Consider the following 19,106-nt stretch of genomic DNA (forward strand, 5'->3'; position numbering starts at 1 on the left):
ATTGTGAATCATAAGAATACTGGTCACATACCTTCAACCACAAACCAATACATTAAAACAATGTACATGGAGGTAAGTGACAAAGTATTACAGGTCCACAGGCTTAGAAAATAAAATCTGTATCCCAGATGACCTGTGGAGAAATAAAAAAAGAATATGAAAGCCGTTAACAATCTATGCAGACTGATTATGACAATGGAAGCCATTCTGGAAATCAATCAATGCTAGCTCCCCAGGGAGCAATCACAATCCCACCGTTGACCCCACTTTAACCATTATTCTCTCACCCCAGTTGTTACCAATGGCAAACCCTCCATCTCATCTCCCCAAATGTAAAATACATAACAGTAAATGTCCTTGGCGAGAACTGTTCTAAACCATCAGATCCAGCTGCACCTGATTCAGCATCATCGGTCTTCCTCCCCATCATTGAATTATTTGTTCAAAAATTAACCTGAAGTACAAGAATGATCCCTGATTTGCTCTTGTCTCTGCAATTTTGCTTCCAACAACATGTTCGATGCCCATCGATGGGTGTGACTGAGACTGTCCACCTATCTCTGTGGTTCCCTCCTATCCCTTTGCCCCCTGGATCAATGTTCCCAAATGTTCCTGTTGCCCTGGTGTTGAAATTGCATCTCTCTCTCACTGGATTCTATCCCATCTCAGTTCTAATTTCAGTTTCTCTACAAAGCCACCGTGTGTCTGTGTCAGGCTTCGTGTCTGTGGACTCACTTTCATCAACTTCAGTTCTGAATGTTATCTGTTTAATTTTATTGTTTGTATTTTTTTCTACACATCGGGTGTTTGACAGTCTTCTTTTTCATGGGTTCTATTGTGTGTCTTTGTTTTGTGGCTGCCTGTAAGGAGACAGATCTCAATGTTGTATATCGTACACATACTTTGATAATAAATGTACTTTGAACTCTGATGTACCATCCCCGTTCTAATCCTGCCCCTTCTTGTTCAATTGATCCTCTTCACTGCCAACTTCTCTTCCAGGGCAAATGTTAACTGACATTGTTAATGGTTCCTTCTCCTCAGATATTGATCCTCCTGCTTTGAAATCTCCCATCGTCACCTCTCTGCATTTAAATAAAAGCAAAATCCTGCCCCTCAGCCATGGCAACATCACTGTCTGGTCATTCAAATCCATCCGGTTGCCTGGTGACTGGAGCTGAACACAATGTGTCCAAAACAATATAGTGACTGGAAAACCCCACGTGTTGAGAATCTGAAATACACTCAGTGGCCACTTTATTAGGTACACCTGTACACCTGCTCGTTAATGTGAATATCTAATCAGCCAATCATCCGGCAGCAACTCAATGCATAATAACATTCAAATATTGTCATGAGGTTCAATTGTTGTTCAGACCACTAGAATGAGTAAGAAATGTGATCTAAGTGACTTTGGCTCTGGAATGATTGTTGGTGCCAGATGTGGTGGTTTGAGGATCTCAGAAACTGCTGATCTACAGAGATTGTCGTGCACAACAGTCTCTAGAGTTCACAGAGAATGGTCCAAAAAGCAAAATAAAACATCCAGTGAGTGACAGTTCTGTGGTTGAAAATGTTTTGTCAGAGAATGGCCAGACTGTATCAAGCTGACAGGAAAGTGACAGTAATTCAAATAACCACGTGTTACAACAGTGGTGTGCAGCAGAACATCTTTGACAGACAACATATCGAACCTTGAAGTGGATGGGCTACAGCAGCAGAAGACCATGAACACACACTCAGTGGCCACTTTATTAGGTACAGGAGGGAGCTGATAAAGTGGTCACTGAGTGTATCATAAACAATGGTGGAGGTACACTGCAGTACAAGCAGCATTTGCGCAGAGATTTGATGTTTCTAGCCACAGAGAAGAGTGAAATTAAAGAGAGAAAGAAAAACTACGAAGTATGATACACTACTGGGAATATAGAAGAGTTCTAGACTTCCATTTTGGCATCTGTGGAGAGTGGAAAACAGAGTTTTGGTCACACACTCTGATCTTGTATCAGAAGTGGTCAGTTCTAACATAAACTGGAATGGCTGGTTATCTGAAATTGATGAATTCATTATTGCAGCTCCTGGGACTCAATGTGGAATAAGGGATGCTGCTCCTCAATGGGCTTTGCTGGAACTGGGGAAGAGGTTAAAGATGGGAAATCAGAGAGAAAACTAAAGTGATCGGCAACTGGAAGCTCACTGTTACCCTCGGTGTTCTGCAAAGTGGTCACACAACCTGTAATGGTTTCTCCAATGTGCAGGAAACTGCTGTGAGGACACAGAATTGGAAGTACAAGTCACTCACTGCTTTACCTGGAGGGGTTATATGTGTGCCAGGAATGGGGAAAGGGAAGAGGTAACAAAGCAGGTGTTGCATCTTCTTTTGTTCTGGGAGACAGAGGTGTCCCTTGTGGAAAACTGCATTGGAAAGAGAGGTCCTTTCAAACTAAAATTTTGCAATCACCCAAGAGAAATTGCCACCAAGTCTGAAAGAAAGAGCCACATGTACTGTACGCTCACCAGCAGGTCTGAGAGACAACTGCTCAACCCCCTGAGACTAGATGGGGAGTAGAACTCCCTTCACAGCTCTGCCCTATATGGGACAAAATGGGCAATTTCATCCTACAGGTCACAGTGATAGGGGGGAGGTGGGGGAAGCGGTCAGTGGTGTAAATGATTTTCCACATTTTCCCTTGTTTTTGGTAAAGTTCATTCAAGTTTACTGGGTGGTGTCTGAAAGTTCATGCAAGAGCAAATTAATCAATGACAGATACCTCCGAGGGTTTCCCACCTCCACTGGTCCGGCAACATGGCTGAATGAAGAGATAATGCAGAAATCAATTGTCCTGCAGTCATTGTGGCAATCATTATAATGTCCTTGAGGGAAAGCCCTGAAATTAAAATTAAATTCAAATCATTAACGAACAGTGGATGACGAATGATGCAACCATCATAACATTCCATAATTTCCTGCCAAGAAGGGAATGTTCCAACCCCGGTCTAATCTCACCGATCTGTGACCCAGGCCGACACCAACTGACTCTACTCTGAGAATCATTAATCACAATGCATTGTTATACCCGTCAAGAATGGATTATTCAGATTCATTTATTTATCAGATGTACATCACAACATACAATGAAATGTATTGTTTGCATTAACAACCAACACAAGCTGAGGATGTGCTGAGGGCAGGGCAGCCTGCAAGTGTCACCACACACTCTGGTGCTACTTTCCACCTGATGTCAGGGGCTGCTACACAAATACACATGTGGGCAGTTTGTTCTCATTGATCGGTGAAGTGCATTATCTGCTGATTGATCCATCCCAAGAGTAGGAAGAATGAGAACAGCATACAAACTCAAGGAGCCAATTCTAAAAGGGTTACACCAACAAGACATTTGTAGAAAGGGTTAAGAAAATAGTTTAACAAAGTTAGGATATTTGCCTTCATGAATAGAGGCATGAAGTGGAAGAGAATCATAGTCAAACTTTCTAAAGCCAGTTGTGAGTAGGAATGAAGGGGATTGAGAGAAGAAAAAAAAATACTTTGGAGGTTCTTTTTATGCACAGTAGTGGACAGGGTCTAGAATTCATCATCAGGAATACAGAAGGGATATTCAACTATAATTTCATATGAGTGCTGGATAATTATCTGAAAGAAAGCATTTACAGAGCTGTGGGGAGAGGACAGAACAATAGGATTCAGTTGTTTGCTCAGTGGTAGAACCAATCCATTCTTAAAGGGCTGAATGGCTTTCTTCTCTGTGATAACTATTCTGGGATTCTGTGAACCAATTAATTTAGCTTTTGCCTCTCTCTGCTGCAGCACTGATTTGCATCGGCTGCATTCAATAGCCCACCAATATGGGCTAAATGTTAACTGCAAAATGTCATTCATAAATGAAGCTCACCTCGCAACATTAAGGTGTAGTTTGTCTGGATGGAGCTGACAGGATTGGTTGTGATGCAGGTGTACACTCCACAGTCTTCAGATGAAGCACTTGGGATAACAAGTGTTCTGTTTTCATCTGTTAGTTGGTGATGCTGGGAGATTTCCCCTCCATTCTTTTGCCACTGATACACATTCGAATCTCCAAAGACTTCACAGGTGAGCTCGACCGTGACACCCAGTGATTCGATGTTGGTAAATATGGAAGCTTCTGACAGCTCATCTAAAGGAGAGAATATCAAACCATGATACTCCTATCTTGAAGTAGAATGCAATCTTACCGTGTGACATTGCACCAGATATGTACAAAGGAACAAAAGCACAGTCAGTTCTACACAAAAAATATATACACAACAATGGAAATAAAAGCCATTTAACCCCGCAACACTGCCACTGCTCTGTCACTGCACAAGGTCACAGCTAACCTGATGGTAGATATCCCCATCTCCCACGATAACAGTTCACCTCTCTGCTTATCCAGGATCTATCTACCTCTGCCTCAAAAATATTCAGATTCCAAACTATCTTCTTCAGAGCTGTGGAAGCAAAAACTCAAAACTGTTTCATCTCTGTTTTAGACGTTCATTTGCAAGTTCATAGACGTGCCAGTCAGAGCAGGAATAGGATGATGGTACAGATGAATTAATGGCTCAGGAAGTGATGTTTGAACCTTTTCCCCGTTCAGATAATAGTCCGCACTATTGTTCCTTTTACCAAAAAGCATTATCATACATTTCCCAACACTGTATTCCATCTGGCTCTTTTTTGCCCATTCTTCCAATTTGTCAAATTCCTGCTGCAATCACATTGCTTCTTCAGCACTACCAACCCCTCCAACTATCTTCATATCATCTGCAAACTTTGTCACAAAGTCATCAATTCCATTATCTAAATTACTGACAATCAATGTGGAAAGTAGCAGTCCCAGAAGCGACTCCCCCCCCCCACAAGAACACCACTCATCTCCGGCAGCCAACAAGAAAAGGCCACTTTTTCCCCACTCGCTGCCTCCTGCCTGCCATCCATTCTGCTATCCATTGCTGAATCTTTCCTGTAACACCATGGGATTTTATTGTGTCAAACAGCCTCATTTGTGGTTACTTAACAAATGCCTTCTGAAAATCCAAGCAAATGACATCCCCAATGCCTCTCCTTTGTCCACATTGCTTTTTAATTCCTCGAAGAACTCTAACAAAATTGTCAGGGAAGATTTCTCTTCACAGAAACCATGCTGAGTTTGACTTATTTTACCACACTACTGTAGCTGACAAGTGAAGTCAGAGCCAAAGTAAAAGCAAAAGAGAGGGCATACAAGGAAGCCAAAGCTAGTGGGAAGATAGAGGATTGGGAAGCTCTTAAAAACTTGCAGAAGGAAACTAAGAAGGTCATTATGAAGGAAAAGATGAATTATGAAAGGAAGATGGTGACTAATATCAGAAAAGATACTAAAAGCTTTTTTAAGTATATAGAAGGGTAAATGGACAATAGACAATAGGTGCAGAAGTAGACCATTCGGCCCTTCGAGCCTGCACCGCCATTCTGAGATCATGGCTGATCATCTACTATCAATACCCAGTTCCTGCCTTGTCCCCGTATCCCTTGATTCCCCTATTCATAAGATACCTTTCTAGCTCCTACTTGAAAGCATCCAGAGAATTGGCCTCCACTGCCTTCCGAGGCAGTGCATTCCAGACCCCCACAACTCTCTGGGAGAAGAAGTTTTTCCTTAACTCTGTCCTAAATGACCTACCCCTTATTCTCAAACCATGCCCTCTGGTACTGGACTCTCCCAGCATCTGGAACATATTTCCTGCCTCTATCTTGTCCAATCCCTTAATAATCTTATAAGTTGCAATCAGATCCCCTCTCAATCTCCTTAATTCCAGCGTGTACAAGCCCAGTCTCTCTAACCTCTCTGCGTAAGACAGTCCGGACATCCCAGGAATTAACCTCGTGGATCTATGCTGCACTTCCTCTATAGCCAGGGTGTCCTTCCTTAACCCTGGAGACCAAAACTGTACACAATACTCCAGGTATGGTCTCACCAGGGCCCTGCACAAATGCAAAAGGATTTCCTTGCTCTTGTACTCAATTCCCTTTGTAATAAAGGTCAACATTCCATTAGCCTTCTTCACTGCCTGCTGCACTTGCTCATTCACCTTCAGTGACTGATGAACAAGGACTCCTAGATCTCTTTGTATTTCTCCCTTACCTAACTCTACACTGTTCAGATAATAATCTGCCTTCCTGTTCTTACTCCCAAAGTGGATAACCTCACACTTATTCACATTAAACGTCATCTGCCAAGTATCTGCCCACTCACTCAGCCTATCCAAGTCACCCTGAATTCTCCTAACATCCTCATCACATGTCACACTGCCACCCAGTTTGGTATCATCAGAAAACTTGCTGATCTTATTCTCAATGCCTTCATCTAAATCATAAACAGCTGTGGTCCCAATACCGAGCCCTGTGGCACCCCACTAGTCACCACCTGCCAGTCCGAGAAACACCCATTCACCGTTACCCTTTGTTTTCTATCTGCCAACTAGTTTTCTATCCATGTCAATATCTTCCCCCCAATGCCATGAGCTCTGATTTTACCCACCAATCTCTTATGTGGGACCTTAGCAAATGCCTTCTGAAAATCGAGGTACACTACATCCACTGGATCTCCCTTGTCTAACTTCCTGGTTACATCCTCAAAAAGCTCAAATAGATTAGTCAAGCATGATTTGCCCTTGGTAAATCCATGCTGGCTCGGCCCAATCCTATCACTGCTATCTAGATATGCCACTATTTCATCTTTAATAATGGACTCTAGCATCTTCCCAACTACTGATGTTAGGCTGACAGGACAATAGTTCTCTGTTTTCTCCCTCCCTCCTTTCTTAAAAAGTGGGATAACATTAGCCATTCTCCAATCCTCAGGAACTGATCCTGAATCTAAGGAACATTGGAAAATTATCACCAATGCATCCGCAATTTCCGGGACCACCTCCTTTAGTACCCTAGGATGCAAACCATCTGGACCTGGGGATTTGTCAGCCTTCAGTCCCATCAGTCTACTCATCACTGTTTCCTTCCTAATGTCAATCTGTTTCAATTCCTCTGTTACCCTATGTCCTTGGGCCATCCATACATCTGGGAGATTGCTTGTGTCTTCCCTAGTGAAGACAGATCTAAAGTACTTATTAAATTCTTCTGCCATTTCTCTGTTTCCCATAACAGTTCCCATAACAGGGGAGTCGAGGGGAGATATAGGACCAATAGAATATGATGCTGGAGGTATTGTAATGAGAGATGCTGAGATGGCAGAGGAAATGAATGCGTATTATGCATCGGTCTTCACAGTGGAAGACATCTGCAGTATACAGGACATTCAAGAGTGTCAAGGAAGTGAAGTATGTGTAGTGAAAATTACAAATGGAAAGTTGCTCAGGAAGCTTAATGGTCTGAGGGTGGATAGAACTCCTTCACCTGATGGAATCGATAGATTCTGGCATTGTACTGGATGACTAGAAAATTGTAAATGTTAATCCGCTATTTAAGAAGGGTGGCAGGCAGCAGAATGGAAACTATAGACCTGTTAGTCTGACATCAGTGGTTGGGAAGTTGTTGGAATCAATTGTTAAGGATGAGATTACAGAGTCTGGAGGCACATGACAAGATAGGCAAAAGCCAGCATGGTTTCCTGAAAGGAAAATCCTGCCTGAGAAAACTACTGCAAATTTTTGAGGAAATTACGAGCAGAGTAGACAAAGTGGATGAAGTGGATATGGTGTACTTGGATTACCAGAAAGTCTTTGACAAGGTGCCACACATGAGGCTGCTTAGCAAGATAATATCCCATGGAATTGCAGGGAAGTTATTAGCATGGGTGGAGCATTGGCTGATTGGCAGAAAACAGAGTGTGAGAATAAAGGGATCCTATTCTGAGTGGCTGCTGGTTACCAGTGGAGTTCCACAGTGGTCTGTGTTGGGACCGCTGCTTTTTATGATGTATGTCAATGATTTGAACAATGGGATAATGGATTTGTGGCTAAATTTGCTGATGATACAAAACTAGGTGGAGGAGCAGTTAGAGTTGAGGAAACAGAGAGCCTGCAGAGAAACTTAGATATTTTAGGGGAATGGGCAAAGAAGTGGCAAATGATATACAATGTTGGAAAGTGTATGATCATGCACTTTGGTGAAAGAAATAAATGGGCAGACTATTATTTAGATGGGGAGAGAATTCAAAATGCAGAGATGGGCAAAGGGACTTGGGAGTTGTTGTGCAGGATACCCTAAAGGTTAACCTCGAGGTTTAGTTGGTGGTAAAGAAAACGAGTGTTGGCATTGATTTCTGGAGGTATAGAATATAAGAGCAGGGATGTGATGTTGAGGGTCTATAAGGCACTCATGAGATGACACTTGGGAGTACTGTGCGCAGTTTTGGGCACCTTATTTTAGAAATAATATACTGACATTGGAGAGGTTTCAGAGAAGATTCACAAGAATGATTCCAGGAATGAAAGTGTTACGGTATGAGAAACGTCTGGCAGCTCTTGAGCTGTATTCCCTGGAGTTCAGGAGAATGATTTGAGATCTCATAGAAACATTCCGAATGTCAAAAGACCTGAATAGGTTAGATATGGCAAAGATATTTCCCATGGTAGGGGAGTCTAGGACAAATGGCAGGACTTCAGGTTTGAAGGAAGTCCATTTGGAACAGAGATGCAGAGAAATTACTTTAGTCAGAGAGTGGTAAATCAGTGGACTTTTGTGCCACGAGTGACTGCAGAGGCCAAGTCACTGGGTGTATTTAAGACAGAGATAGATAGTTTCTTTATTAGTCAGGGCATCGAAGGGTATGGGGTGAAGACAGGGGAGTGAGGATGACTGGATGAATTGTATCAGCACATGATTGAATGGCAGAGCAGACTCGAGGGGCCAAATGGCCTACTTCTCCTCCTATATTTTATTCTCTTAGAGAGTGGAGTGACATTTGCAAATTTCCGGTCCTCTGAAACTATGCCAGAATCATGTGATTCCTGAAAGATCATGACCAATGTATCCATTAACTCTGCAACAACCTCTCTCAGGACTCTGGGATGTAGTCCATCTGGCCCAGGTGACTTATCCACCTTAAGACCTTTCACTTGCCGCACACTTTTTCCTTTGTAATAGCAGTGACACTCACGGACCTCTGGCACACTGCTAGAGTCTTCCACAGTGAAGACAGATACAAAGTACCGATTAACTTCATCTGCCATTTCTTTGTCTCCCATTACTACCTCACTGACATCACTTTTCAGTGGATCAATATCACTTCTCACCTCCCTTGTTCTGGATATATAATTGGAAAAGCTTTTGGTATCCTGCTTTATATTATTACCTAGTCTGCCCTCATATTTTATCTTTTCCCTTCATATAGCTTTTTAGTTGTCTTTTGTTGGATTTTAAAAGTTTCCCAATCATTCATCTTCCCACTCACACTGCTTTGATTCAAGTGTCTGATGGTTGAGGGGTAAAACCTGCTTCTGAATACAGTGGTGTGCGTCCTAAGGCTCCCATACCTTCATCCTGATAGCAGCAATGAGAAGAGAGCGTAACCTGGGTGGTGGGGGTCCCTGATGATGGAGGCTGCTTTCCTGCAGCAACTCTCCATGTAGATGTGCTCAATGGTGGGGAGGGCTTTACCCATGATGGACTGGGCCGTATCCACTACTCCTTGTAGGATTTTCTGTTGAAGGGCATTGGTGGTTCCAATGATGCAGCCAGTCAATATACTCTCCACCACACATCTACAGAAGTCTGTCAGGTTTTCAGGTGTCACACCGAATCTCTGCAAATTTTGAAGGAAGTAGAGACACTACTGCGCCTTCTTCATTTTGTTCTTCACTGCTGCGCCCAGCACATGTCCTCTGTAATGAGACACCAAGGAATTTAAAGTTGCCAACCCTCTCCGACTCTGATCCCCTGATGGGAATGGCTGATGGACCTCTGGTTTCCTCCTGAAGTCAGTAATCAGGTCCTTGGTCTTGCTGACATTGAGGAAGAGGTTATTGCTGTGGCACCACTCAGACAGATATTCAGTCTCCCTCCTATATGTTGATTCATCACCACCTTTCATCCCAGAATTACCACCAGCTCCAAGAACTCTTGCTGTTTTCCCAGTGGGACTGAGCAGCCTCACACATGGAAATGCTTTCCTGACTTTTGTCATGAGGAACAGACATTGAAATCAATGAAACGGGCACTGCCATGGAAACCATCAGACTCGGCACCTCAGGAGGAAGGGGAAGGTGTACATTTAATAGGCTGTGGAATTACCCCCTCCCTCACACTCCATTAGTGCATTTTAACCCACCAGTGACCCATCTGCAAAGGGAACATTTATACCCTGACATCTCAGTCTTTTAAATAAGATTCTGGTCTTGTTATTTTAGAGAACATCCTCAGGTTTGTTGCCTTTTTGTCAGCCAGGCTCGAAATATTTCTCATTGCTCACCTTCTCCAGGGGCTGAATGTTTATGTCAGAAGCAGGGTTTAAGCAAGAAGATAAATGTGATCATTGTGAGCATTGTATGGATTTCAAAAACATAAACAGAGACACCAATCTTAATTCTTTTTATATCCTCCATCTTTCTCCCTGGTCAGTTTCCCAAAATTCTACTCCTTATCTCAGTACCTGGAATTACTCAAACTCCTAGCTGGTGTGCTACAAGGAGACACTCTGGCACCCTACATCTTTATAACCATTCTTCTTTACACTCTATGTCAAGCTACCAAAGATCATGACAAGCTTGATTTTACCATAAAACCATGACAAACCAAAAGGGTCAGACCTGTTACACTCATGGATCTCGATTTTGCAGATGACATAATCCTGCTCTCTGACAAGATGGAGGAAGCACAGCAGCTAGGGACATAACTGGAAATTGAGTGCAATGAAGTTGGACTTCACCTAAACACTACAATGACAGAGTGCATGGCATTCAACTGCAATAAAAGTACTCTCAAGACCGTAAAGAATGATACCATTAAGAAAGTCTTAGACTGCACGTAACTCAGGTCAAGAATTATGAGTTTAGAGAAGGACATAAAGATACGGAAGTCACTGGCGTGGAGGGCTATGAATGACATGAAGGAAATCTGGAAGTTGAACCTGACCAGAGGGCTTAAAAAGAGGATCTTCATAGCAGTCATAGAGTCCATTCTCACGTATGGATGCGAGACGTGGACACTCAACAAGACCATGCGAAAGTCACTAGATGGTTGCTATACATAAATGCACTGGATGGCTCTTGACGTGAGTTGGCAACAGAACATGACGAACGTTGAGCTCTATGACAATCTACCGATGCTCACCACTAAAATCGAGGCGAGAAGACTGCATCTAGTGGGGCACTGTCTACGCCACCCTAAGCTTCCTGCCAGCCTAGTCATCACATGGGAGCCAAAGCATGGGAGGATAAACCCTGGGCACACACCCAAGACCATGAACTGAACACACTGATGAGGGAGAGGGAGGAGTGGAGAGTCCGTCAACGTGCCTGACGCTGGCCGCCTAGGCCTGAGTCAATGTGCTAGTAGTGGAATTACCAAACTGAGTTTATTACAATATATTGCTGATTTCACAGTGCAGAGAATGGCTTTATCCCACATAATCACGCCAATAAAAATTTGGTGGGGTGGAATTTGGCAGCTCCAGGAGCTCTCTGTATCTTTTAAAATTAATATTAATTTTGTCTTCCCTGTTTTTAAAACTCTTAATGGTTTGTGACCAGAGTACATCACAGAATCACTTTCCTTTCGTAATCCTGCTCAGGCTCTCAGGTCTCTTTAATTAAAAAAAATCTCCCTCAGAAGAAAATGGGCCGGTCAGCTTTTTTGAACTGCGCTCCTCAACTGTGAACTTAATACCTGAAACTATAAGGGATTCAGACTCAGTTGAAGCTTAAAATCTATTTATTTAACCTTGCTCTCAACAAATGTCATTTTGTCTTTTATTTGCATGTTTATTTTTTGTTTATTTTACATATTTGTACTTTTATCCCATTGCAAAGCACTTTGAACTACATCAGTTGTGTGAAAAGAGCCTGATAAATAAATTTCTTCGTCTGATTATTATCATTGTTATTGAAATTTTTTCCCTTGTCATGTCATGCCCCTTTCCCCATTTCCCACACTAATCTAATGTATTTTGTACCTCCCTCCCCTCCCATCCCTTCTCTTGCTACTTTTTCCATTTCTCCACCTTTTCCATCCATCCACACTTTCACTTCACAACCATTTCCTTCTGTTCTCTCCAACAGAAAACCCAAGCCTCAGGTTTGACAAACAGTTCTTCTTCTCTCATCCCACCAGTGCAGCAATGAGTGTTGGATCAAATCCCAAACGGGCTCCTCCTTGGGATGACAGGTACATCACAGAGATGGGGGTTGAATGACGGCTGCATTCAATATCTGCTACCTCAGTGTTTATTCGATCAGGTGAGTCACCCAACTTAGGCTCAACTGGAAAATACAACCACAAAAACTGTGGTGAATTCTGTACCCAATCACATCCTGTATAAACACACGGATCAAAGAAAATTGGAAGTCTACATGGGAAGGAAGGGTTAGATTTATCTTGGAATAGGTTAAAATGTCAGCATAACATTGTGGCCCAAATGGCCTGAACTATGTTGTACTGTTCTATGTTCTATGAAACATAAAACTACCTACCAACAAGGTGTAGTTGTATTATTCTCAGCTCTTGTCCATCCACAATGAAGGTGTAATCTCCTTGGTCACCATGTTCTGCTCCACTCACAGACAGAGCACCATTAGAAGTATTAAACTGCAGACGAAACTTGAACTGGTCACTCGATTCCACTAAGCTGTGACCTGGGACATGACGCAAAATGATCCTGTTGATGAAGGTCCAAACTATTTCACTCTTGCTGGGATCAACTTTGAGTTCAGGATCCAGTAAAAATGATGAGCCAAGGAGACCAACCTCTTCTTTAACTTTATCTGTTAATAAAAATAATTATACTCATTTAAAATGTGGTGGCTGTGAAACACTTAAAAAGAGAACTTTGTGAAACTACAGCAAATGAGAACATACTACTGAATAGATATTGAGCCACTCTTTACTGGGGTTACAGGAACTTGTCTTTCGGACAATAATGTTGTGGAAATTCTTTCTGGCCCAGCCTCCCACCTCAAACCCCTCATCAACTTTGGCTGATCCGACACTCTCACACTATACCTGTTCAAGCCAGACCCCAGTGTTTCTGATCTACACTGGCTCCAAAACTGGCAATTCACTGGCTTCAGATTTCTCTATTCTCCATCTCTCAGAAAGTTGAATTGCCTCAACTTCAGATTTCTCTGGGGTTCATTCATCCTCTTTTCAGGAACATCCCTCAATTTCAACACCTTGACAATACGGGGGACAGGCAGAACCTCAGCACGTGGTGGTACCTGGTGCCCATGTATTTAGGTTCCACACAGCTTGATGCAGCCACTCATGAAATTGGTCATCAGGGTGAGGGTGACATTGGTTACATTTTTGCTCCCGTTATACAGGGATTTGTGCACTCTGATCTGAGTCTCACCCCCAGATGAACCTGAAAACAGCTCGGGTGATTCTCAAGCTGGAGGAGCGGGGCATGGGCAACACTTGCACCAAGTACAGCAGCCTGAGAGAACCTCACACTTGTTGACCAGGTTCTTCCCAGATATCGATAGGGAGTGCCCTCCCCACAGTCCCAATTTCAGTTTTACCTTCTTAGTCCACTTCAGACAATTCTTTGAAGTTCAAAATACAAAGTAAGTTTATTATCAAAGTACAGATACGGAACCACGTACAACAATAAGTTTTATTTTTTGCAGGCATTCAGAGTAACTACAAGAAACACAAACAAATCAATCAATGACCATCCCCATCCAATGTGCAAAAGACAACAAACTGTGACAATACAAAGAAAAGTAATAAATAAGCAATAATATCAAGAACATGAGATGAACAGTCTTTGAAAGCAAGTCCATTGGTTGTGAGAACACTACAATGATGTGGCATGTGAAGTTGAGTGAAGTCATCCTCTTTGGTTCAAGAGCCTGATGATGGTGGAGGGGTAATAATTATTCCTGAACCTGGTGGTGTGAGTCCTGAGGCTCTTGTATTTCTTCCTGATGTCAGCAGTGAGAAGAGGGCACAACCTGGGTGGTGGGAGTCCCTGATGATGAACGCTGCTTTCCTGTAACTGCACTCTGTGTAGATGTGCTCAGTGGTTGGGAGGGCTTTACCTGTGATGGGGGACTGAACCATATCTGATACTTTTTGGAGAATTTTCCATTCAAAGGCATTGGTGTTCCATACCAGGCTGTGACACAACTAATCAATGAATCCACAAAAACACAATCAATCCACCACACACCTATAGTGGTTTGTCAGAGTTTTAGATGTCATGCTGAATCTTTGCCAACCCCTGAGGACATAGAGGCTGATTTATCACCACATTTGACTCAGCCTACAGCAGTTGTGCTGTCATCAAACCTGACCACTTCTTTTTATGCTGTATGTCAATGATTTAGATGATGGAATAGATGGTTTCGTTGCCAAGTTTACAGATGATAGAAAGATTGGTGGAGGGGTAGGTAGTGTTTAGGAAACAGGTAGGATGCAGAAGGACTTAGACAGATTAGGAGAAAGGGCAAGAAAGTGGCAAAAGAAATATAACATTGGAAAATGCATAGTCATACACTTTGGTAGTAATAATAAATGTGCGGACTATTTTCTATACTGGGAGAAAATCCAGAAATCTAAGATGCAAAGGTTAACTTGCAGGTTGAGTCAGTGGTGAGGAAGGCAAATGCCGTGTTGGCATTCATTTCAAGAGGTCTAGGATACAAGAGCAGGGATGTGATGCTGAGGCTTTATAAGACACTGGTGAGGCTTCACCTTGACTATTGTGAACAGTTTTGTGCTGTTGTGCCATCTTTGTAATTGTGCCCCTCATCTTAGAAAGGATGTGCTGTCATTGGAGAGGGCCCAGAGGAGGTTCACAAGGATGATTCCATGAATGAAAGTGTTATCATACGAGGTAAGTTTGATGGCACTGGGTCTGTACTCGTTGGAATTTAGAAGGATGGCGGGGAGGGAATCTCATTGAAACCTTTCAAATGTTGAAAGGCCTAGACAGCGTAGATGTGGAAATAATGTTTCCCATGGTGGAAGAAACTAGGACAAGCGGGGACAGCCTCAGGTTAGAAGGGCATCCATTCAAAACAGAGATGCAGAGACATTTTTTTAGCCAGAGGATGGTGAATTTATGGAATTTGTTGCCACATGCAGCTGTGGAGGCCAGGTCATTGGGTGTATTTAAGACAGAGATTCATAGGCTCTTGATTGGACATGGATCAAATGTTACAGGGAAAAGGCTGGGAAATGGCGTTGAGGAGGAGAAAAAAATGGTTAGCCATGATAGAATGGCAGAGCAGGCTCGATGGACCGATTAGCCTAATTCTGCTTCTATATCTTATGGCCTTTTCCAATGTCTCTGCAAACTTGTAATGAAACATAGCCGATGTTGTGCCCTCTTTGTAATTGCATCAATATGTTTGGCCCAGGACAGATCTGCAGTGGTATTGACACCCAGGAACTTGAAACTGCTCACCCTTTCCATTGCTGATCCATTGAGGTGGGCTGGGGAGTGTTCCCTCCATTTTGCCTTTCTTATGTCCACAATCAATTCCTTGGTCTGTCTTATGTTGAGTGTAAGGTTGTTGTCATCACACCACTCAACCAGCTGATCACTCTTTCACACCTCCTAATCAACATCTGAAATTTTGCCAACACTAATTGTGTCACCTGAAAATTTACAGATGGAGCTTGAGATGTGCCTAGCCACACAATGGTGGGTGTCGAGAGAGTAGAGCAGTGGGCTAAGCACGCAATCCTCGAAGGGTGCCGGTGTTGATTGTCAGTAAGGTGGAGATGTTACTTCTGATCCACGATGACTGGTCTCCCAGTGAGAAAGTCAAGAATCCAGTTGCAGAGGGAGGTTCAGAGGCCCAGGTTTTGGAGCTTTTGGGACATTCGGATTCTCCCCCAGGGGAAGAAAATACATATAACATATAACAATTACAGCATGGAAACACGCCATCTCGGTCCTTCTAGTCCGTGCTGAATGCTTACTCACCTAGTCCCACTGACCCACACTCAGCCCAAAACCCTCCATTCCTTTCCTGTTCATATACCTATCCAATTTTACTTTAAATGACAATACCGAGCCTGCTTCTACCACTTCACTGGAAGCTCGTTCCACACAGCTACCACTCTCTAAGAAAAGAAATTCCCCCTCATGTTACCCCTAAACTTTTGCCCCCAAACTCTCAACTCTTGTCCTCTTGTTTGAATCTCCCCTACTCTCAATGGAAAAAGTCTATCCACGTCAACTCTAACTATCCCCCTCATAATTTTAAATACCTCTATCAAGTCCCCCCTCAACCTTCTACACTCCAAAGAATAAAGACCTAACTTGTTCAACCTTTCCCTGTAACTTAGGTGCTGAAACTCAGGTAACATTCTAGTAAATCTTCTCTGTACACTCTCTATTTTGTTGACATCTTTCCTATAATTTGGTGACCAGGACTGTACACAATACTCCAAATTCGGCCTTACCAATGCCTTATACAATTTTAACATTACATCACAACTCCTATAATCAATGCTCTGATTTATAAAGGCCAGCATAACCAAAAGTTTTCTTCACCACCGTATCCACATGAGATTCCACCTTCAGGGAATTATGCACCATTATTCCTAGATCACTCTGTTCTACTGCATTCTTCAAGGCCCTACCATTTACCATGTATGTCCTATTTGGATTATTCCTACCAGATGTAGAACCTCATACTTATCTGCATTAATCTCCATCTGCCATCATTCAGCCCACTCTTCTAACTAGCCTAAATCTCTCTGCAAACTTTGAAAACCTACTTCATTATCCACAACACCACCTATCTTAGTATCATCCGTATACTTACTAATCCAATTTACCACCCCATCATCCAGATCATTAATGTATATCACAAACAACATTGGGCCCAATACAGATCCCTAAGGCACACCATTACTCAACGGCCTCCAACCTGACAAACAGTTATCCACCATTACTCTCTGGCATCTCCCATCCAGCCACTGTTGAATCCATTTTACTACTTCAATATTAATATCTAATGATTGAACCTTCCTAACTAACCTTCCATGCTGAACCTTGTCAAAGGCCTTACTGAAATCCATATAGACAACATCCACTGCTTTACCCTCGTCAACTTTCCTCTTAACCTCTTCAAAAAATTCACTCAGATTTGTCAAACTTGACCTTCCGCACACAAATCCGTGTTGACTGTTCCTAATCCAGATACTTATATATACCATCTCTAAGAATACTTTCCATTAATTTACCCACCACTGACATCAAACTAACAGGACTATAATTGCTACGTTTACTCTTAGAACCCTTTTTAAACAATGGAACCACATGAGCAATACGCCAATCTTCCGGCACCATCCCCGTTTCTAATGACATTTGAAATATTTCTGTCAGAGCCCCTGCTATTTTGACATTAACCTCCTTCAAGGTCCCAGGGAATATCCTGTCAGGATCTGGAGATTTATCCACTTTTATATTCCTTCAAGGTGCCAGTACTTCCTCTTCTTTAATTGTCATAGTTTCCATAACTTCCCTACTTGTTTCCCTTACCTTACGCAATTCAAAATCCTTCTCCTTAGTGAATACTGAAGAAATTGTTCAAAATCTCCCACATCTCTTTCGGCTCCACACATAGTTGTCCACTCTGATTCTCTAAGGGACCAATTTTATCCCTCACTATCCTTTTGCTATTAATATAACTGTAGAAACCCTTTGGATTTATTTTCACCTTACTTGCCAAAGCAACCTCATATCTTCTTTTAGTTTTTCTAATTTCTTTCTTAAGATTCTTCTTACATTCTTTATATTCCTCGAGCACCTCATTTGCTCCATGCTGCCTATATTTATTATAGATCTCTCTGTTTTTCTGAACCAAGTTTCCAATATCCCTTGAAAACCATGGCTCTCTCAAACTTTTAACCTTTCCTTTCAACCTAACAGGAACATAAAGATTCTGTACCCTCAAAATTTCACCTTTAAATGACCTCCATTTCTTTATTACATCCTTCCCATAAAACAAATTGTCCAAATCCACTCCTTCTAAATCCTTTCACATCTCCTCAAAGTTAGCCTTTCTCCAATCAAAAATCTCAACCCTGGGTCCAGTCCTATCCTTCTTTATAATTATATTGAATCTAATAGCATTGTGATTACTGGACCCGAAGTGCTCCCCAACACATACCTCCATCACCTGACCTATTTCATTCCTTAATAGAAGATCCAACACTGCCCCTTCTCTAGTTGGTACCTCTATGTATTGTTTTTCCATTCCTCAATTCCACCCAAATAGTCTCCCTAGATGAGCCCGCTAATCTATCCTGCCAGAGCACCACTGTAATATATTCTCTGACAAGCAATGCAACACCTCCCCCTCTTGTCCCTCCAATTCTATCACACCTGAAGCAATGAAATTCAGGAATATTTAGTTGCCAATCATAACCCTCCTGCAACCATGTTTCACTAATAGCTATAACATCATATTTCCAGGTATCAGTCCATGCTCTTAGCTCATCCCCCTTTCTTACAATGCTCCTAGCATTAAAATAAATGCATTTAAGAAATTTTCCACCTCTTCCTCTCTGTTAATCTCTAACACTACAAATAACTTTACTGTCTTCTTTTTCTTTCTTCTCCCATACCTCTCTTCTTACATTCTGGTTCCCCACCTCTCATTTCTCATTTAAATCCACTGGAACCTCTCTAGCAAATCTGCCTGCAAGAATATTTGTCCCCCTCCAGTTCCGATGTAAACCATCTCGCCGGAACGGGTCCCACCTTCCCTGGAAAACTGCTCAATCATCTATAAATCTGAAGCCCTCCCTCCTGCACCATGTCTTCAGCCACCTGTTGATCTGCACTATCTTACTATTTCTAAACTTACCTGCATGTGGCACCGGTAGCAATCCTGGGTTTGCTATGCTGGAGGTCCTATCCTTTAACTTTGCACCTAGCTCCCTAAACTCA

General features: G+C 42.4%; 1 protein-coding gene across 1 annotated transcript in view; it reads right to left on the reverse strand.

Moving 5' to 3' along the window:
* Positions 1–19,106, reverse strand: part of LOC140717274 (uncharacterized) — a 133,646-nt gene that overhangs the window by 78,713 nt on the left and 35,827 nt on the right. The window contains exons 3-6 of the mRNA XM_073030703.1: positions 12,664–12,954; positions 3,912–4,172; positions 2,772–2,888; positions 32–133 (exon numbers count right to left, since the gene is read on the reverse strand). Coding sequence (XP_072886804.1) covers positions 32–133; positions 2,772–2,888; positions 3,912–4,172; positions 12,664–12,954 — 771 coding nt within the window. The remainder of the gene's footprint in view (positions 1–31; positions 134–2,771; positions 2,889–3,911; positions 4,173–12,663; positions 12,955–19,106) is intronic.

The sequence above is a fragment of the Hemitrygon akajei genome, chromosome 2 (assembly GCF_048418815.1).
Source record: "Hemitrygon akajei chromosome 2, sHemAka1.3, whole genome shotgun sequence".
In the NCBI taxonomy this organism is placed as follows: Eukaryota; Metazoa; Chordata; class Chondrichthyes; order Myliobatiformes; family Dasyatidae; genus Hemitrygon; species Hemitrygon akajei.